This window comes from Polyodon spathula, chromosome 1 (assembly GCF_017654505.1).
Source record: "Polyodon spathula isolate WHYD16114869_AA chromosome 1, ASM1765450v1, whole genome shotgun sequence".
NCBI classification, from domain to species: domain Eukaryota; kingdom Metazoa; phylum Chordata; class Actinopteri; order Acipenseriformes; family Polyodontidae; genus Polyodon; species Polyodon spathula.
This window is the reverse complement of record NC_054534.1, coordinates 71,434,060-71,457,745: the sequence shown is the minus strand read 5'-3', so window position 1 is coordinate 71,457,745 and position 23,686 is coordinate 71,434,060. Positions and strand designations below refer to the sequence as shown.

The following is a 23,686-nucleotide window of genomic DNA, read 5'->3' as shown; positions in this document are numbered from 1 at the left end:
ACAATGTCAACTGAGGGGACTTTTTTGACCTGAAAAAAGAAACAAGGGCCAGGTGTCACAAATGCAGATTAGATAAAGGGGCACTCGGAACAGAAAATAGGAGGCAGGTTTTTACACAGAGCATTGTGGGAGTTATTGTTGAAGCTGACACCCTGGGTTCTCCCAAGAAGCTGCTTGATGAGATTTTGGGATGAATAAGCTCCTAACATCCAAAATGAGCAAGATGGGCCGAATGGTCTCCTCTTGTTCATAAATTTTCTTATGTTCTTATCTGTATGGATTGTGCTAATATGGGGGCTATTTTAAAGTATGTTTCCCTGAATGCTCATTCATGTTACACAATTGTTATTGAGTTATTTTCTTTGTTATTTTTGTAAATAATTACTTTGTTTTACAATTTTGTACGTACATATACCAGTTTACAACTGTTTACACACAATTTTCTTTTCAAAGAAAATTTTTATTCTAGTTTTTAATTTTTTTAAGTCATGCGTTATATGCAGTAATGAGGGGAGAAAAGCCTTTTATGTTATTTTTGTAAATAATGATTTCGTTTTCACAATTTATGTACATACAGCAGTTTACACCTGTTTACACAATATTTTCTTTCCAAATGTTTATTTTATTCTAGTTTTTCATTTTTTTTAAGTCGTGCATTATATGTACTAATTTAAAAAAGAAATACTTTTATGTTTATTTTCTCATTTAAATATGGTGTTTCTGCTATGGAAAGATTAGATATGATGTTCATGAACACATTTTATTGAGTTGTATCTGAAAGATTGTCTTATTTTTATATCAAAGCTGTTTAAAATGTACCTGTCGAAATGACTGCTGCCGAGGGTTCTAGGTAGTAGCATAACCCAACAGTTCTAGTGTTAAACACATGAAGAGTATGTTAAAACTTATTTCAGAGCAAAGCACCTTAACTACTGTATAACTATCAAATACATTTTCTTTCTTTGTTAAATGTAAATACATTAAAGTAAGGAATAGAATGTTATGGTGAGTTTGTATAATGCACGTGTGAGCCTGCACTAAGAGTACTGTGCATAGTTCTGGTCGCCACTATACCAAAGGGATCTGAAGAGAGAGTCAAACGAAAAGTAACCAGACTAATCCAAGGGTTTAAAGAAATGCACACAAAGACTAAATATGTATTTAGCTTAGAGCAAAGAAAAATTAGGTAGGCACATGGTTGAAGTTAACCCAAAGCAATACTTTAAGTTTGGTAAAGAAACCAGAGGATACAATTGGAACTTAAGTGGAGACACTTTCACACAATGGTGAAGGTATGGAATGTGTTCTCATCACATTCTTGAGGTAGTATCACTTGGACTCTTTAAGACCGAACTTTACAAAGTTTTTAGATTAGCTACTAGGAACCGGACAAGCTTACATGGGCCTAATGGTCTACTCTTGTTCATAAATCTTCAAGTTTATCAAATCTCTTGTAATTGAATGGATTACAAAAATATATATTCATGCACTGCACAACATTTAAATCTGAAAGCTAGACATTCACTTGACCCCAAAAAGAATAAACCCTTATGTAATCAATAGGCAGAACGGATTATGCAATGCAAAAAGCAAAGTGACAGCTACTTATTTAACCTTTTAAGGTCCGAGATTCTGTTAACACGATCATACTGAAGTAGGTTTCTAGGACCGCGATCGTGTGAACATGATAAAAAAAAAAAACACTTTGTTTTGATGACTTACTTGGCCACCGTACTTTGCAGTACAAGCTTCAATGGATAGGGGAGGGACTGACGTTCACTTCGTGATAGTTTTTTTTTTTTTTTTCTCTCGTGTGACTGAGAAAAAAAAATCACTGAGAGGAGCATTCAGTGTCTAAAGGGCGGAGACAGTTTACAGCAGCCAAGCAGAGACAAAAGCAGAAACAATACATCACAGGAACTTGTTTAGAGCTAATTAAAAAAGGGGAAACACTGTAAACCTGATGTATTTGACTTATAATTATATTAGAACACTTATTCTGTATCATGTTGTGATGAGTCAAAGGGTTTTCGGTCTGTGATTCAGCCTCCCGACAGTAGATGGCATCAAACCAACTCGGGACTTCCCTTACCAAGATCTCGTGACCATGGCAAAAGTCATCTTTTGAGGGACGGCACCTTGGTGAGGGGCGGAAGTACGAGTATGTAACTTCCAGCCACTGGAGTCAAGTGAAGGAGAAGGACACGTGTCGGTTGGGGATTGGTGTTCCACTGACTACAGAGGCGGGACATTACATACTAAAGGGAACGTACTACTGTGTTCGGGGTTGGTCCGAAAAATAAAGTAGGAGGAGTAACGGGTGAAGGGAGAGACTGGTTTTGTGCAGCGGGATTTTTGAAATACTAACATTTCTTTTGTCTTTTTTTTGTTTATGGTCACCACGAAGACAAATTAAAGACGAGTCATCAGTTTGTTTTGGATTTCACCCCTGCACTCCTTCCCTCACACCATTTTGTTTTTTTGTTTGTTATTTAATCCTTTTGTTGTGTATAGAAAATAAAAATAAATTATTTTATTTCTGTACACATAAATTACTGTCTGGACATTCCATTTAATACACTCTCGCCTCACACATGTGTTTTAATATATTGTAGTGCACGGGGAAGACAGCAGCAGGGCTGGTAGGTGACATAATCACATATGAAGACTTAAGCCTGATATTTACGCTCCTTGCAAAGGAGCCGGCTCTTTTGTACAGCGGTATCAGTTCGAGAGGTCCCGGGTTCGTCCCTGCCCTCCTCCTGTGTGTGGATTGCCTCGTCCTGTGTGATACGTCTGCCTACGTTAACCTAGATCAATACATTGGTGTGTGAAGTGGGATGGAGGTACCCCGGCATGCACTTGTCGGACTGTAGCTTGGTGAGCAAGTCCGGGGTGGTCTTGAGGCTGGCAGGGGAGAGTGTAGCGTGCACGAGGGAAGGCAGCAACAGGGCTGGTAGGTGACGTAAAGACATAAGCCCGATATACGCTCCTTGCAAAGGAGCTGGCTCTTCTGTACAGTGGCATCGGTGCTATGCTTTAGTTCAAGAGGTCCCAGGTTCTCACCCGCCCTCCGTCTGTGTGTGGATTGCCTCGCCCTTTGTGATGTGCCTACCTGCGTTAACCTGCCTGCTCAATTTAGGATGATTTAACAATCCCTTTTGGGGTTAGAAAGGTGTCACTGATGAGATGACTATGAAGTGAAGTGTGGGAAAGTGATGAATAAGAACAATACCTAGCAAGAGACAGTTTTATGTTGTCATGTTATTTCTTTATATATATATATTATACATATTATATATATATATATATATATATATATATATATATATATATATATATATATATATATATATATATATATATATATATATATACACATAGTTTATCTTACCAACAAAGTGGATAATTAAATGTGCAGCTGAGAAATATAATTAGGAATTATAACTCCAAAAAATAGGAATGGTTGATTTATATCAGTTATATCATTTAATCAGATGTTGTATCTGAGACGTGTTATAGTGGAAGAATAACTTGAATGAAAGAGGGGATAAACAGTGCGGATTCCATTCTTTTAGGATGTTGTCTAAAGTAAATTCCAGTTAGGTTTACAGAGCCTCTATCATAGAATAATGGCTGCTACTCTGAACCTGGGTGTCTGAGAAGTTCAGTAGTTAAAAGTACTTTTAAAGTTACATTAAATTAAAAAATGAAAAAAAATATCTTTTTTTTTTAAAGTAGGATCATTGAAAAATTGTGTTTGTTTTATTGAATCTAATGATTTGCTGCATTTGAAACCTAATGAAACAGCAGTTATAAAGGAGAAGATAAGGACTGAGGACTGGTAGCAGAGACACTGCAGTTTTGTATACCTCAATACAAATCGGCAGGTACGACCTCTCAAAACTATTTTATTTCAAATTATTCTATATCGGGGAGTTGTGGCCTTTCTGAGTAAGAAGAATTATCTCATTAGAATTAGCTCCTTTTTTTGTTTAACCACTTTCATTAAAGTGCAATGTATTTCCAAATTAAATGTCATGAGCTTGGCACCAATTTTGTTAACAAGTGCCTTCTATTTCTATAGAAAACACTGTGAAGAGGGCATATTGCTATGGGACCTCCAGTATAAAATAAAAGGCCAAGGTGCTTTTATTTTAATTGCATATCGACAAAGCCTTATCAACTCTTTCGGCACTATGAAGTGGATTTGATCAATCTAACAACAGGGACACTGTGGCTGGGTGGAAGCCCTGCCGGAGTCAATAGTGCAGGTTTTTTTTTTTTTTTTTTTTTTTTTTAATTGACCTTGCTCCAACTTCAGTGGCTGCCTGCAGATGCTTTGTTTGGAGAACTGTTTGCTCTCTGGCAATTATAAAAAGTGCAGCAAAATGTACATGTGGTTAGTGCAGCTGCTATTTTTCTTTGTAACCTGTTTATAGTTTCCCTAGGCGTCCCAACTGAGACCACATTCAAAAAGGAGGGGACTTCCCCAGCCAGGTTACACAGAAAGCCAGAGCATAAACTAAGATTCAAAAGCAGAATTTCTTGGCCCTCACCCACAATTACAAGGCTGCATTGTTCCTTTTCAAACTATAAATACACTCTTACAGTCACCATTAATGATTTACAGGGAATAAAAAGGGTTTTGGTTTAAAATAACTGTTTCTCAAGATGGACATTCAGAGTAGTGGCCAGTGTTTTCATGAATATTAACTGTTGGTCAAATCCTTAACACACCTTTCACATTTGCATTCTGTTGTATGTGTACATGTGAAAATCATCTGAGCTATTTGTGAACAGTAATGTCTATTCCAAACTATCCTTGAAAACAATCCAGACAGTACACATACGTGGTAGTTACTGAGAGTTCATAATGAATACATGCACACAAGTGAGAAAAGTATAAATTAAAGGCTTCTATTTATCCCTAGTCTTTATTGCACTAAAAAACACAGTGTTGTTGTCACACATACATTATGACAATTAGCAATTGCTAATGGTCCTTTTGCAGTGAGCAGGCAAACTCCATTTCATTTACTTAATTGTTCTGGGAGTCAAAGAACATCTAGCCAATTACACTATTTTATATTTACTGAGGAGTGAAGCTGGGGACAAAAAAAAGTTTGAGACTAGAGTCATACTTTAAATGCAATACCATTATGAGTACACAAACACAAATTCAGACTCAAAATATTACATTTTATAAATGTACTTTGACACTAAATCTTACTATATAGGTATTCTATTTAAAAAAATAAATTAAAAAATCCAGACAAACCAGCAATCTAGCACACTGGTATATTACCTTACCTGAATTTGTGTCACTGTAGGCCATTAGTTTGAATACACTGTACAATGTTTACAAAACTTGAAGTGCTAGTTTTTAAATCATAAATCTTTAAATACAAATTCAGTTCCTAATGTATACATTTTCCCTTTAATGAACTCGAGTTTGTGACCTGGTCCTTGTGGTCTATGCTCTGGGTCATTATGAGAGTGGATCAATGATGACAACGGATAAACAGATATGAGAGTGACAGAGACCTGCAGAGAGAGGTTCTGTCAGGTCTGGACCCTTGTGTGTCCCGTCAATTCTGGGTTTCCTCCATCACTGAAGCAACCGTTTGAAATGGGTAACCAAGACTCCTTTGTTCTGCAGTTTTTTTTTTTTTTCTCAAATTGAAAGACAATTTATCCAGCTGCAATACTGTAGATTCCCAACCGTTCCCCAAATGATTCCAAGTGCAAAAAAAAGTAGAGAAAAATTAAAAGGGTCTTTTGAGAGAAGGCGATGCTACAGCCTTGATAAAATCTGGCTAGACTCTATCAAGCATTATAAGGAGGGCTTCTAGTTTTCGTTTTTTCTTAATCACGTGATGTCCCTTTAAACACATTTTGAGCCGATTTGCTTTCTTAATCAAACACTAGTTACCAAAGGAAGCTGTTTCTTTTTACCCTCATATCTTGATTGGGTTAACAAATGACAGGCATTGATCTCACTTGATTCTACTTGAACCTGCATTTCATTCTGGCTCTAATCGCCAAATTCAGTTTATTAATTTCCACTGCATTAGTTTCTACTAGTGTGTTGTTAATTTAAACAATCTGATATTCTGTTATGGCTGAACAACTATTAAGGTGTAAAGGGAGGGAAAGAGATGGAAAATAAAAACTGAAAACTAGAGGCCCTAATTATAAGATTAGCCCTGGTACAATAATAAGAATGTAATAATTTCTGGTAGTATAAATCAATCTGTATCTAATGTATTACATGCTGATAACCGACTATCATTTCCCATCTATTTTTCTGTCTGTCTTACCTATTTAAACGTAGTTATCAGTATTTGTTAATTCATGACCCATTTGGTTAAGCTTTTGTATCAATATTGCATTCCATTTGGAACAACTGAATGGATGTTTTTAGTTTTGATTAATATGGTTACAATACCATGAGCTTTTATAGAAGAAGAAAAACCACCACTCAAGCACAATATTTTATGGTCAAAGTTTCATTTCATTAGGTTTGTACCTTTCTTCTGGCCATAAATAAGCTGTTCTTCTTAAGAAAACCCCAGAAGAGAATAAGACACAGAGAGATCAGTGGAGGGTTGAAGAAATGAGAAACAAAAACAAAAACAAAAAAACAAGCAAGCAAAAGAATTGCAATGCTTTAAATTAACTCTGTAAAACAGAAGAAAAGAAACAATTAAATCAGAGACACTGAACGACAAAGAAAATCAACACAATCATAGGAAACAAAAGAAAACAATGTGATGAAATATTAGTGGATTAGATACTGAACACTGGAAATGGTTTGATGTTTAGAAATGGCATTTCGGACCCTCTTTACAGATGGGGAACCCCAAACCACATGATAATTGCTAAAGAAAAGCTTGTTAACTGCTTTGCAGTTACTTCAAAAAATACTGGATAGTTAATTTATTCTTTAATCCAGTACTATATAATGTGCTATAAAATGTGCATTTGCCTGCAAACTGATATTTTTCGTAGACACCATATATACTGTATCTTTAAACTGATGCTGCTGTTCCTGTTTGTAATTCAAGCAAAAAAAGTGTTTCTGACGTGGGTGGGAAAGCACATTGGAATAATTAGCAAGATTGGCAAATAATGATCAAAAACAGAATATTAAAAAGGTATAAAATGAACTAGCGAAATGCAGATTATATCAACTATCCCATTACATTTGCTGTAATTTATTTACAGTTTATGAACGAGGGACTTTACTTTTAGATGTACTTTTAGCTTTGAACAGCATACTCTGGGGTTCAATTAAAACTGTTGACTTTGAATAACTTAAGCCAATTAGGGATGTCTGCTTGGGGCCTCTAGCTTCTGAATATCTGGCAAATTGTACTCTCAAATGAAGGCTAACTTTCTGAGCCTGCTTTAAGTATAATGTATATGGATTTCAAAACTTTTTTTTTTTTGTATGAATTATATTACAGGTTCTGTCAGTTAGATGGAAACATTAGTGTGAGTTCAATGAAAGCCATGTCTGTTTCCTGCTACAGGTTCAGGCTCCAACCAGTCTATATAGATATTTAGTGTTAACCTTATTTACTGCACAGGTCAAATCAAGCACCCCAGTTCCTTAATTTATTTTCCTTTACTAAGACTGCACAAGATCCATCACAATTGAGTGCTATGCTCGCAAGGGAAAAATAAATAACTAAATAAATCAATAAATCAATAAATCAATAAATCAATAACAATAATAATAATAATAATAATAATAATGCATAAACTTTTCTGCTTTAATATATGGTCTGATTGGAATTAAAACCTGGAATTATCCTCTTTCTTTGGTAGCTGATTTGGCCAGATTTGTTCAAATCCTTTTATGTCCTCAAAACAAAGCAACAAAAAAGCTGATATGCTGACATTGGAATATTCTACTTTTTTTCATTTGCAGAAAAAAAAAAAAAAAAACTTCTCTAATAAGAATACTCCCTAGCACTTCTGTCAAGAATACTAAAAAAAAAAAAAATTGCTAAAAAGTAAATAAACAAACCACAGTACTTTAATGCCCCTGTGACTATTATGGTGCCCTGTATCATATCATAGATTATTTTATTTTTTTTACTCAGTTAGCTCCTTTTTCCTATTGGTTAAGGGGACAATTGGTACTGGGCTAAAGATACATTTTCAGGGAGGAAAGTCATTTTAACTGTATAAAACTAGCAAGACACAACTGGGAACAATACCATAGCTACCAATGATCTTACAGACATTAAAAACACAGCATTTCCTTAGGCCAGTGTACCTCCCAACAGATACTGGACCCTGTTCACAAAGCTTTGACTCTTATTTAACAAATGCTTTTATGAACATGTTATTATAGTGTATATGGTGCTATATGATACAAAATAATATTTTCATCTTGCCCTCTGTGTGTGACAGCTCTGTTTGTCACTGTTTTCATTTATGTACGTTTAACTACTGAATAGTTTGTACTGCACACATGTAACATATCAAATGAAAGCCCACAAAATATCCTTTCATGTTATGCAAGATGCAATAGGATCATGCATACTATATGTGGTAGAGATGAATATATGTATATTTAATTAAAAAAAAAAAAAAAAAAAAAAAAGCTTTTCCAAAAAAATCATGTTTGGTCACAGCTATATATTTTGTAATCATAGCTCAAAAAAACCAAAACAAACAAAAAAACGCTGCACCATTGAACTTCAATATGAAATGAACATGGAAAAAAAATGAAGCAAATTGTCTCTTTGGTCTGTACCTTCATTAGCAACCTAGCTAGGCAACCAAAACAAACAGCATTAGAAACACCTAAGCCTGCCCTTTTAGAAGATATCTAATCCAATTGGCTGAGCTTTGTATTTTTTCAGTCACAGCATGGAAATACACGCCCCGATCTGACAGGGCTGTACTATTGCATGCTGGAGGCTGTAGTTTTCTCTTTGAACTACACAGACATTTGGTATTGCTCAAAAGCTGAGATTTCCAAGCTTTCCAACGATACCCCCCCTTCCGCCTGGCTGTAAAAGTGATGGAGTAATCGACTCATAATGTCCTATGTAGGTGACCCCTGTTAGATGACGAGTGGCTTACCTTCAGACGATCTTAGCCCCGGCTAGGAATACTGCATGCCAACAGTAATATGTCATTGGAAAGCATCAGGTCTGTACTTTTAAACAAGCCAGTAGGTGGCTTTTATGTTGCCTGAATAATATGCACTTAAAGTTTGGCGCATAGAAACGAATGGGGCTGAGTTTAAAGAGTTGTTAATGTTCTCTTTATCAAGTTGATTCAATTAAACAGTACATCTAATCTTAATGTGACCTCATATCCATCTGATACAAACTTTTCTATACAAACAATTTTCAGATAGATGGCTTAATATCAGGGTCAGGTATGATTCAGAAGGATGACATCACAATCGGCTACATATCTCAGTCACTTAACCGTATTCTCTTCATCAACCTTTCCCCCTCTTTTCAATGAAATTTACGCTCTACTAAATAAAGGTTGGTAACAAAAGTAGATGGATTTTGTACTTTATTTTGTGCTCCCGAGTGGCGCACCCGGTAAAGGCACTCCGCGTGGAGTGCAGGATGCACCCTTTAGCCTGGAGTTCGCCGGTTCGAGCCCCCCCTGCCGACCGTGGACGGGAGTTCCCAGGGTTGGGCTTAGGTCGGTCAGGGTGTCCTTGGCTCACCGCGCACCAGCGACCCCTGTAGACTGGCCGGGTGCTTGCAGGCCTGACTAAGTTGCCCGGAGCTACATGGTTCTCTGAAGCTGTAGCTCTGAGGTGGCTGCATGGTGGGCCTGTAGAGTGAAAAGAAGCGGATGGCTGACGGCACACGTTTTGAGGACACGTGTGTCCGTCTTCGTCTCTCCCGAGTCAACACGGGGGTGGCAGCAGTGAGCCGGGTTGAAATAGAAAATAAATTGGGTTTTCCAAATTGGGGAGAAAATGAGAAAAAATGATTGCAGATTCCAAATAAAAATAAATAAAAAATAATAAAGCAGTATATAATATTAGAGTTATAGGGCGGTGAAAATCTGTGTATGGGTTATATCGACACTTGCAGCACTTAAACATTCAATTCTACTCATCCTGATAGTCTGGCATACTATGGTTTGGTTAATTAAAGAAAAAAAAAGAACTTTACATAACACATGAGCTTGTCAATAGGGACCACTGTTTTTAATTCAGAGATAACTAAGTTTTTTTTTTTTTTTTTTTTATGTAGTGGTGATGCAAAGTAGAGTCCTGCATTGGGTCGGGTACCCATGGATGACCCGCAAAAGCAGGTTGGGTTCGGGTCAGAATGTGAACCTTTTCAGTTTGTGGTTTGGGTGCGGTTCAAAAAAATAAATTTTGGGTCTGAATTTCAATCTCCAAAAACATTTTCTGTCCTTTCAGCATACTTATCTGTAACCCTATCCCAGATAACATATTAGAAGGTAAATGTATTTCCTGCACCAAAGCAGGAGGCGTTTAGGGAGGAATAAGCAGTGTTCTCAGTTTGTTTTGCCACTTGATTGATAAGTCGCAAGATCCCTTTATCATGTCTACTTGGTGATATAAAAAATGTCTGTGGACGAGGTGAAACAAAAGATAGCGCAGGGTTTAAATCACGCAGTGGATAATAATTTGACAGGTAAATCAGAAGAGTGCAATTCTTTTGGAATCATAGCGAATGAAAATAATGAACATGTGACTGGGTTTGTTGCTTGTAAAACCTGTCATCATGTTTTTGTGAATGACAGCCTCAAAACTGGTACATCAACTCTGCGAAAGCACATGTGCAGCTACCTTTCAACTGGCTGCACGAAAGGAATAGACAGGTATTTTGTAGTAAAGTAAGTAGAGATTGTTAGTATTACAATGTTAAAATATATGCTGACCACTTGAAAAAGCTATCACGCTGTATAGCCTATTGTTTAAACTCAACCCTGTGGAGACTGGTAGAGATATCTGTGTGTGACTGTAAGAGTGTGAGAGATCCAGTCGATGCAGGCAGTTAATAAAGGACAAACACCTTCGGTTCGGGTTGTGTGGCAGATCTTATAGAAGCGGGTTCAGGTCGGGTCGGGTTGGGTTATGGGTAAGAAGACGGTGCTGCAGCGGGTTACAGGTTTGGGTCAGGTCCTGTATTAGCGGGTCTGGTTAGAAGCAGGTCGTTCCACACATACACATTTTATATATATATATATATATATATATATATATATATATATATATATATATATATATATATATATATATATATATATATATATATATATATATACATATACATACACACCTCTAAATGAAAGAATGTTAATCATCTTGTATGCCAAGCTTTCACCGGTCCGTCAGGTCATGCTGTTCAACTAATACAAATCCTTAGCTGGCATATGCTCAAGATATCCTTTTGTACCGGGGTGTATCAGCCACAGTGTGAGAAGAATAAAGGATGTCACACAGGGAGCAAGATGAAGCGTTCCACTGTTTAACTGAACAGGTTGGAATTTCTTTTCTTTTTTTTTTTTTTAAAGGAATGGGCAATGTAAGTCAATCAGGTTTCTCATTATATCTGTAGAGAGTGTACATGTATCCTACTGCTAAGAAGTACTGAACAGTCCCCCAACTGAGGCACAATAAACAGGAATGCTAAAACGCTACAGAGACATCTGCCTTTCAGCAAGGTGGGGAGTTCAATAATACCACCAAATAAACAAGTGTAAAAGGTGGTATATATGAATCTGTAATACAGTATAATGAAGGAATGATATGGACTTGTTAAACCTGCTATAGCTTGTTCTGAGATGAAATACTGGCTTAAGCCATGAAAAGTGTCTAATACCCCTTAAGAACAAGCAGACAGGATCAGAAATACATAACACATGCAAATAGTTTTCACCCCCATACTATATGATGCAATATTATTAATTTACTGGACATATTATAGCCTTATTATCAGCATGGTATACAGTTGGAAATGACATAGGGAGAATGTAAGTTTAAGGCATGGAAATTGTTTTTATGGCAACTATGAATGCAAAAGGGAGCTCTCTGCTGGAAACCCAGTAGAAAGAAATAGAATGCTGTGCCTTTGGTTGAAAGGAGATCAAGACCACTAGGTATTGTAAAGAAAGGTACCCATTTATGTAGTATATGTCTTAATGTATACTTTAAAAAAAATGTATTGCCATAATAAACATTCTTCTATGATGCTGAACATTCTTGGTGTTAGAGAAAAATTTTACTTTTCACAAACAACCCTGCATGCTCTTACCATCAATCTCTTCATCGGTTGTGAGCTCATCACTGGAACAAATGCTCAGAACATTCACCAGCATCTCTGTCACTGTAAAAACAAAATGAAAGGATGGACTGAGAGCCAGGTTGGGAAACATAGGGGTTTTAATTACTGCATACAGTAGAGCAAGTACATGAAAAAACATGCAGTATATGCTACAGAGTGTTTAACTAATTGCAGTTAACCAAATCAGAATGATTGCAATCCTCATAAAAACGATGCTGTGAGGCGACTAGAAACTAATAGAATTACATAAAAGCTACTTAGTCTTGTATAGGTGGCAATAACTCTCTTTGTTGTCCCTCCAATACATTTTCTTAAATCCATGCTTCAAAAGTGTCCCATTCAGAGGAAGTACTTCCCTTTTTGTGAAGACTAATATGGAGCAGAGGGCATAGTGTGTAACTTTTCAAAGGGAAGAACACTTCTGCCCCATAAAAGTGCATAGACTCAAACACCAGTAAACCACTGGGATACAATTATACGCTAACAACATTAACTTGCACCCGAGTTGAACTCCCATGAACTAAGCTCTGGGTAATTGTGTAATATGGAAAATAAACACCCATTAACAGAACTATTATCTTACTCTTTATAAAAAAAAAAAAATAATTAAAAAAAAAAGTATATATAGCTGTACAATTTGTACTTTTGAAGCATACCCGGGTCTGTAAGGGGCAATTAAAGGTGTTAATCAAACAGGCAAGCCTGCTGGTGCATACTGTATACTGCATACAGATTAGTCTTTTAACCTTTCTCAAAACACTTTTAACAAACAGCACTGCATTCTGAGGCTCAGTTTTGATTGCCTGCCATAGACCCATTTTACATCAGCCAAAGTGTCTTCAGAGAATTATGGGAGTGCCACCTAGTACCACTTTTGATGAAGTTTAATTTGTTTTTGGCAACACACCAAAATGCACTAGAGACTGCTGGCGCCTACTTCTTTAAAGAAATCCTTTATTATATATGTTTACGTTAGGTATCTAGAATTAAGGAGCAGCTCCTGAACTTGCAACACAAGTGAAAAAAATCATGGAAATACAGTCTTTGTGTAATTGCAATAAGAACCACTAAGAATAATTACATACATCATAACAGTTAAGGGGGGGCCTGTATTTAATTTCTTGTATCACAGCCCTTGCCACTGAAACACAAAAATAAAGTGCTGTTTGGTAAATGTGTTCTGAGAAAGGTTAAAAGATGTATTTGTATGCAGTATACACATGCTGGTTTGCCTGTTTAATTAACACCTTTAATTGCTCCGTAACACACACTTATTAAACAATAAAAACACAATATTTGAGTCACTGCAATACAAATGACTCAGAATATTAACACACAACATTCTAAGGTGTAGTAAAAGAACATACATTGACATAATTTATTGCTAATGCATTTCCTCTTCAAGATACATTAAAAAAAACTGACATTTTGAAGTTGAAGCTATGTTGGAGCTCATTGAAGACTAAGCATTTGTCTTTATGTAAGTTTAAACTTTTCATATCTAACCTTCACATGACATTAGCCATTTTAGATATTTTTGCTTTGTTTTTCAAGCAATTATTACCAATAACTAAGCAAAAACATCTATAAAACTGTTAGGATTAATAAATTTATTTGGCTCTGAATTATTATTTTTTTCTTCAAGCAGATGATATTTACTGTACACAAATATCTTTACTTACCCTTCTCTCCAACAAATGGCAAAGACCAAGTGAAAACATCCATGAAGTTAGGAAGCCAGTAGGGATGGGGAGAACAGTTGAACTGCCGAATATTCATTACATTGTTCTCATATTTCAATACTGCAGCTGTAATTATGAAAGAAGAAAGACAACCTCAAGATTAGTGACAGTGTGTGATTCCAATGGTTCTCCATAAGAAAAACCCCCATCTCCAGATCTGTGCTATCAATTTATTGTCTGGCTAGTCTTATGAATAGTTAATTGAAGATGGGTTTTCAGAATAAGATTTATTATAAATCAACTTTTCAAAAAAGTAAACTGTTCCAGGAGATGGAATGAAGAGAGAATTGAAAAGCAATAGGTCAGACCCACTGTACATTCAGTATGTGTCTGGAATAGCGATTTAAAAATGAACTACTGCAATGCTCAGCCTTACTATACAAAACTGTGATACTGGTGTTTTGTCAAGAAACTGCTATTAGAGTCCAGTTTAATATGGCCTTGTAATCTCAATTATTTTTAGTTTTTGATAAAATACTATTAAATACACTATAGCGCAAGAACACAGAGCCATTGAGACACAAATGCTCACTGGATTCTAGTTTTAGTTTCTGCTGATGATGAGGTCTGATTTTTAACCAAATGTTGAGTCTTTAGGTCATCAGGAATTCTACAAGGGAATTATGGAATGATACAAAAACTATGAAACAGTAAAACATTTCTTACAACAAATCCTTGCCTTTATTTAGTTAAATATAATGCTATTAATACAATTCTATAAAACTTGTCCGGCTATGACTTTTTATATTTTTTATAACGGACAGGAAAAAAGTATAGAATATTAATGCATTGTAAACTACTATAATTGAAGACTCTGGAAATTAAAGTAAAATATGAAATAAATACAAAAGTAGATTGAATATAAAGATCACAATATAAATTTAATCAAGTGTATGTTTTCACTGAATATAGACGCTAGTTGAAACAGTAAAGTTTACCATAACATGGATTACTTGTGTGTCAAAATCTTTGATCCACAGCGCACAAGCAATTAACAAGAAAACTTCAAATAAATTGATAGTTTGTTTGATTTAATCATTCACGTATTTTGCAGACTTCAGTCATTTCTCCACAAAAATGCTGCCGCAGCATATATTATGGTTTTCATTACTTTATTCTAGGATCCTTTTTGGCCGGAAAAGTGATTCAATTTAGTTTAAAAATCATTTTTTTTCCAGGGATTTTATTTTGAGGGATGAATATTTATTAAGTCCTTGTGAAATTTCCATTGTATTTGGTGAAGTCATAGCCCGTACATGCACCAAAACACAGCAATAAAGACTATACCGTGTAGATTATATACCAGTACAGTATACTGGCAATTTTTATCCCTGACACTTCAAAATGAGAGATTATCATGAAAAAGTTACCATGACCCAAACCCACTTTATGTATCATACATGTAAAAACCTAACCCAAACGGCGAGCAAGCGAACATCATTAACCAGCCGCCCCTGCTGTGCAAAGAGAAACACACACACAAATATATATATATATATATATATATATATATATATATATATATATATATATATATATATATATATATATATATATATATATATATATATATATATAACTTAGATTTTTATTTAACATCATGTAATCAAAGAAACTACAAAATTATAACGCGAAAGTCTACTGGAAGCCATAACAGTAGTACAGTATTTAATGTTAGATTTCACATTTGTTGTCAGTTTTTCATCAAGTATATGGAACAATTAGTTAATTCTATAGGTTAATGCAAAGCCTTGAGCCATAGCTGTAAAATTAGCACTGAAGTTATACATAATAAAATGGGGGATATGCATCATCTCTGTGGCTTTAAATTACCTGTCAGAAATACATAATTCAGTAGCACAATACATGCATTTTACATAACTCAGATTACTCAGTGGCTGGTTTTGCAGTTAGAATCCAGCTATTAAGTAAAAATATAAAATGTAACCTATATCAGAGAAGCACAAAGGCTGGTAGGTACACAGGGTCACATAAAATCAAATACTTAACTGACTCATTATACATCGATGTTTAGCATTAAACCTCGATTTAGATGAAGGGCTCGGAAGCAACCACCCATTTTGTGAAAACGGTGAGGGAGAGGCTGGAAAGACTACCTCATAACTTGCACATTTGGCATTGCAGTCTCACCTTTCAAAACTCTGCTAATTAACACATGTTTACATATCCACACAAGCTGTCACAATCTGGTTTGTACAGCTGGCAGAACTTGTACAAAAGGTTTGCATGTACAAAAAAAGAAAAAAAATAACAGCACATTAGGCTGTTTAAATACATTGGCTAAACAGTCACGTGAATGGATTAATAAGACGCAAGATGACCAATGATCAGTTTATTATGGTTTGGAGAGACAAAGCTTACATAGGAAGCGTTCAGGTGTCCTTGCAACGCGAAGAGGTAGAGGAGCTGTTAAAATTAAACACAACACACAGATCCTGCATTGTGTTCATAGCCCTGTAGGTTGGGGTAATTATCATTAGAAACATTTTAATTTATATAATCAATCATCTGTCATTGCTTAAAAAAAAAAAAAAAAGACACCGCATTGACAGGTGACATTGACTTTTTAATCACTTTGAATATCAATAAACGTGGGTTTCACAGCTTTCTCAGCTCTGCATGCAGGACTGCTGTGTTAAAGCTGGTCCCCTGTAGGCCCACAGTCCACAATAAATTAATCGTACTCACAACAAATCCAAATTATACATTTATCATTTTAATGACACCATCATTTAAATATTTTGGACCACTCAAACCCTCAATGTTATTGTGTAAATTCAGTACAAGTTCTTGAAATTAATAAAATTAAATGAACCTTACAGCTTGGAAATGTGTTCTGAGAAAAACATGTGTATTCAATATTCATGTGGAATAAACTTAAACACATCAATGGTTACCTCAGGCACATCTTATCAGTGCAAACCTGAAGATAAACAGATAAAAAATAAATCTACACAAGAATATTGGATTCTATGTATAAGTTCATGATTTCTAAATGAATTACGCAAATGCAAGAATGAAATAGTTCAATCAAATTGGAAGTCATTGAGTCATTTAGACCTTGTAGTGCCAATGCTTTACACTAGGTGACCCCAGTTTGCTGGATGCTAGGTGCTCAAATGGATGTGCACACACACCCTTCTTTAAACATGTTTTTTTCTTTCCTGTCAGAATTGGAATAAACTCTGCTTCACAATGGAAAATGTAGCAGGACATGTTCAGTGCCGAATGTGATGGGTTATCAATTATTCATGTGGCAGCAGTGTATCAATATTACAGAAGGGCCAGCAAATCCCAGAGAAATTTATAAAACTGGACTAATAAAAATCTGAATCACATTCATTGCTCTAAAATCATTGAAGGGAGTCACTTAAAAAGTTGGTTGTTTATTTATTTTAAAACTTCTTTTTTTTTTTTTTTTTTTTTTAGGTGCAAGCATATGACAGCGAGTCTTGCCGAGGACTGCTCTATACAGCCAATGGACATCTGTTCAGACAATCTAAAAAAATGTGATGCCTGATATGCTGCTAATTTTTGTTTTCAAGCCCATTTCCTGACATATTTTAGATATTAAAATAGAGTTTATTTAATATTATTATTATTATTATTATTATTATTATTATTATTATTATTATTATTATTATTATTATTAAAAACCGTAGTATCTGGCAAGAAAGTATTTTTTCAGCAAAGAATAATAAAAAAAAATCAGTAGAGTTGGCTGGTATGTGAATAAGTATTAAAATATGTATTGCTTCAATGAGTACTGGTGGGTCTTCCCATTATCTTGATCACTGATGACACTATGTAACACAATTTTTGTTCCTGGGTAGTAAGTGTTATTTCCTAATTGCTTATGCCTCAAAAGTATAGAAAATGGCTATTATTCCCCACAAACTTTGCTTTTGTGACCAGGACAGTGATATTTTAAAATATCACTATTTCCAATGGGAAAACAGGCAAATGTGTGTCTTTTCATTCACATAAAGTCAGAACAAAACAACATATGAATCCAAATTAACATGTATGTATACTAAAATAATACAAAAATGACTACAAAAGATTTAGAAGTGAGTAGTTTTTCGAGATTTACGATTATACTGTATTTACAGTATTATCAGTTTTTTCTGACTTTATGTGAACGAAAAGACACACATTTGCCCGTTTTCCCATTGGAAATAGTGATATTTTGAAATATCACTGTCCTGGTCACAAAAGCAAAGTTTGTGGGGAATAATAGCCATTTTCTATACTTTTGAGGCATAAGCAATTAGGAAATAACACTTACTACCCAGGAACATTATACATTATATATATATATATATATATATATATATATATATATATATATATATATATATATATATATATATATATATATATATATATATATTTTGTTACATGGTGTGATCATCATACTACAGTAAATACATTTGTATAGATGAGATGGGTTTTAAGGTGAATGGCACCTTTGATGGCAATAGTTTGTAAATGTAAAATAAAGCAGCTATGTGGAAAAATAGGTAGTTGTTGTACAGTATCTTCCCTACATTTAGTAGAACTGTACTGCTTAAGCTGCCTTCGAAAGCAATTGTTTAACTATTTTAATAATTAAAGGTTTATACAACACAATCCCTTAACTCTGAACTAGTTGGTTTTTAAAGATGTCCTGTTACTATAAAATATTAGTTTACTGCATAAAACTTTACCTGGTTATGTTTTGTATATGAGATCATGAAATGGTCCTATAGCATACCAAGCACCTTGTAGGTGAAACTGGTATGTGTATACATACAGAATAATAGATGAGGCTTCAGAGAGCTACAGGAAAATAATTAATTCCTATAATAAGGCTAGTATAGGGTAATAAAAATAGTTTAGAGTAATACAAATTATTTGGCCATTACTGGGTCTGGGATGTCAGCAGTATGTGATTGGCTATATGTTAATTGATTAGTTGCTTCCAGTAGAAAACTAAACTAATGCAGAAATCCTTTGTGATCTTCAGTGCCGTTGAGGGTCAGCCAGTACTTTGAGTTTCACTGTACTGTGATACTGTTAGATGTCTGTTTTCTGTGTAATAATCTACTATTGGTGAGAAACATTACCTACAAGATCTTACTTCTTTTTATCATTGTAACATCACCTACACACCTATTTAATGTATATCAGGACTCAGTGAAGCAAACAATGGCACATTTTAAACAAATTTTAAACAAATTTTATTAAGGTTTATTATATGGGGTACTATGTGTTAATATTTTTTTCACCCAGATTTAACTTAAGTCTTGTATTTTTTCCCCAGATTTATAAATGTTGTGAAAATAAATAAATGTATATTTAAATGTGTACATTCAGATATAATCTATAAATCTAGTTACAAGATTTAACATTTAGCTAAATATTTAACTAAATCTTAAATCTCTTAACAAGATTTAACATTTAGCTAAATATCTAACTACCTGCTTTGGGTTTCACGCAATTTGATTGGCTTGTATAATGTTAAATCGGGAAATATGCAAATGTGAGCATCACAAGGATCAATCAAATCGCATGAAAGCACAAAGCGGGTGGAGGTCATTTGCATACAAACTCCAGATTTAGCTGGCCAGTTAAATATTTAGCTAGATGTTAAATCTTTTTTAGAGATTTAGCTGGCCAGTTAAATATTTAGCTAAAATGTTAAATCTTGTCATTAGATTTATAAATTATATCTGAATTTACACATTTAAATATACATTTATTTATTTTCACAACATTTACAAATCTGAGGAAAAAATACAAGATTTAAGGACGAACAATCTAAAGAATGTAGTGTTTGACTTAAATGTAATTTAAAACCTCAACTAGCATGAATTTGATATCTACAATGTCATGTTTTAAGCATATTTAGAGGATGCAGTGTTATTTTGGCCAACCACTGCAGCCTTTTTTCTCAGATAAGAATCCCTGGAGGTTCTAATTGTTTTGGCTAAGCTGTACAACATATATAAAACTCACATGAAGTGTAAAACATGCTCCTTTTCACTTCCACTCACTGACTGGTGCTGAAGTCATCCAACATTTTCTAATCTGACAGGAAACAGACCTTGCTTCACTAACCTTTAACCTGTGGCGTCACTGTACACATAATACTGAAATTGAATATTTTCTTGCAGTATCACAGGTCTCACGTCCACAAAAATACTGTTTAGCCTTAGGGGCAACACTTAGGAAGAAAAAAATACATGAAAAAAAACACTGCATTTCGTCTTCTACTGCTAATATGCCTCTGATGTGCACCCAGGTCTACCATCAAATACATTTTTAATGATGTAATTAGCTTTTAGGAACAAGGAAAGTATCGGAGCAATTATAACTACAAAACATTACGGTCTGCAGTTTATTTTGCTTTATGTGCTGCCTTTACAAATACTATGAGTCCTAGACAAGGAAATCCACGCACTAAAATGATCGTGCTTTACACAATGCTCAAGGTGGGTTTTGCAGCAGCACAAATACAACCCAAACAAAACTGCAAAATGTGAAATTATGTGATGGACCAGCCACACATACAGAAGGAACTGTAAACTTTAATATCCAAAATGTTGCATAAATAAAGCATCACCTGGTAAGCTCGGGTATGGTTACAATTGCCAGTGCAAACATTAGCCTTAAATAGTGTGTGTAAATATTCCCTCAGTAACCAGAAGCAGCTATTTGATTATTGCAAATACATTGATCCTCATCCTCAGTTTCACTTATAAATGTCTACCTAGTCAGGCTTCTTCTCCTTTTCTTCCTCGTCTGATGCTTTCTATATGCATGAGTCTATAATTTGGAAGAACAATTGGCGCTTTAGAAACCTATTGATTTTGGGGGCGATAGTAAGAGGAGAATGTTGAGGCCGTGTTGTCGAGTTACACAGTCCATTATCGATTTTACAGATACAGAGGCACTCACTGTGGTACTACAGCTTCTCTGCTGGCTTACAACTGCATAGCATTGACAAAGACTTCTTGTCAAAACTTAACAATTCTACATATCTTACTGTGGAGCGTTTCAGACTTATCGATAGAGACCTGTATTAACTGTTGTAACAGAAAACAAAAATGGTACACATCATTATTTTATTATCTCATTTTTCTAGTTCTAATGAAACAGGAATTTTAAATAATGTCCTTTTTTTAAGACACAATGCTGCACTTTAAACGCAACAGCTCTTAAAAAAAAAAAAAAAAAAAGCTATATAGCTTTCCACATTCCCCTTGTTTACTGCAATTGAATAACTGCATATGAAGGTATAAATAATTTGCATTATCTACTCGAATGGAAATGTTATGAAGTAATATGAAAGTTAAATCAATCTATCTATCTATAGATATAGATAGATAGATAGATAGATAGATAGATAGATAGATAGATAGATAGATAGATAGATAGATAGATAGATAGATAGATAGATAGATAGATAGATAGATAGATAGAGAGAGATATAATGAACCAGGAGACATAAGCTGCCAATAGAGATGCTATTCTGCTTTACACAATTTGAAACACAACTCTCCAGGTACCAAATGATTCAACAGCGGTAAGCCTCAGGTTATAATTCACTTCTTTAAACTCTAAACCCCTTGCAAACCAAAATCTTTAAAGCCTATGTTGTCTGTTTTGCTTTAATCCTTCCATACAGTTACTCCAGTGTAAAAAAAAAAAAAAAAAAGAAAAAGCAGCTCAATGTATCCCACGGTATTAAAGTGAACTGTTCTGGACCCAGATCATTTAACTTTTGGCCCAATTAGTGTTATGCACACACACATACTACATTATATATCCCTGTTGAGTTATTCAAATTGCAATCCCTTCCCTTTAAAAACTCAGAGCTACAAAGTTTAGTAAGCTGCAATGTCTTCCTATTATGGATTGGGGCTGCAAGAAAGCTTCTCATGCTAAAGTAGTTTAATGAATAATGCAGTGGTGTACACATTCTCTTGCACTAAACGCAGGGAATTGCAATAGCATGGAGTATGGATTTGTTAAGACCCTGCTTTTCTTCATAAACAGTAGAAGCAGATGAAAACACTGCTAAGATTGCCCTAAATTCACTTCCTCCAATTATGGACAGCCTTGCAATGCAATCTAAATCTGGCCCAATTTGTGACCCGTAATCTCCTGGATCCATACCACCAGAGGTATGTTTAACCAATACCAGGCAAATACAATCAAATATAAGAAGGTAACCCTGTTGGAAGAAAAAGCTGCAGGGTTATAACACAATTTTACCTCCATGACAAGACTGAGTGTAAGAAACAGTTGGAAAAGTACATTATCACCCTTATACTAGAGGAAGTGGCTGAGGATCAAACCCTGATCATCAATTTCAGAGATGCTATAACAGCTAGACTTTTTTTTGAAGACAGGTATGCCTTTATATTACTCAACTCAGGCAGAGAGTACTTATCAAGTTTCACCGAAGCAACTGGTAAGATTCTAGTGATCCCAAAATAAATAGACAGTGTCACTAGAAAAATACATTTAAACTGCGTTAACCAAAATCAGGGACAATGTATGGTAATCAGAAAGTAAAAATAATTAAAAAGATATGATCTTTTCACAGTCTGGAAACTGCAGAAAACAGCAAGAACTGTGATCTCTAGTCCAAATTCCAATTCATAGTACTAGTTCAAACCTAAAATCTACAGGAAATGGGATGACCTGGCATAATTCATAGCATATAGCATTTGACTACCATGTTTCTATATGAATGCAAGCTTGAATTCATGGCTGACTGAGTGTTATTACTATGACACCTTGAAGTACAGAACGGAATATCTTTAAATAATTCTTCCACAAGAGCAGTTGTTTTAAAAATTGCAAAGTTGATAAAAGCTGAATTGGATTTAGCAAAGTTTTTTACAGTAAGTTCCAGTAAACTGATTACGAGTGCTTAGTCAGTGTTGAACAGCTTGGAGCTCAATGCAAACTCTGAATGCTGGGTATGCATGTGTTTAGATGATTTTAAAAATACAGAATGGCACTGTTTCAAACACAGTTATCCATCGCTTTGTATGGGTACTGTAACTTTTACACACCTGAAACTCTACTGTACAGGAGTGCCCCCAGAAATCTTTCGCACAGTAAGCTAAACTGAACCACACTGACATCCTACCTCATTCTGCTAAAGACTCTGCATCAACATGCTGTAAAGTGTTTCAAGCTATCAGAGAGCTGCATTTTTGTTCTTTCTTGAGTTTCACAGCACCTACACGGTCACATTAGAAAACTGCGATCAAATTACATCACTATTTCCCTTTCTAAAAATGAATAAACACAGCACCCTGCCATCAAGACAGAACAGCAACTACACTGACTGCAACCAAATAGTCCACGACAACAAGAAAAGGTACAAATAAACCTAGGGTAAAAATTAGCTCACAAATCTGTTATGCAGGTTCCATTTCTAATCATTATTCTCAAAATCACTACAACTAATGTAATCATTACTCCCCCTCCAAGCAAGGTGTATAAACACACTTTTTATTTTATCTTACACGTTGTGATAAAACAGGCAGTTAAAATAAAGCAACAGTAATAATAACAATAATAATAACAACAACAACAATAATAACA

The 23,686-nt window shown here is 34.9% G+C and overlaps 1 protein-coding gene across 4 annotated transcripts in view; it reads right to left on the bottom strand.

Moving 5' to 3' along the window:
* The window catches only part of LOC121321999 (serine/threonine-protein phosphatase 2B catalytic subunit alpha isoform-like), a 147,738-nt gene that overhangs the window by 13,226 nt on the left and 110,826 nt on the right, over positions 1 to 23,686 (bottom strand). For all 4 annotated transcript variants that reach the window (XM_041261417.1, XM_041261435.1, XM_041261426.1 and 1 more), the window contains exons 9-10: positions 13,997 to 14,122; positions 12,285 to 12,356 (exon numbers count right to left, since the gene is read on the bottom strand). In XM_041261417.1, coding sequence (XP_041117351.1) covers positions 12,285 to 12,356; positions 13,997 to 14,122 — 198 coding nt within the window. The remainder of the gene's footprint in view (positions 1 to 12,284; positions 12,357 to 13,996; positions 14,123 to 23,686) is intronic.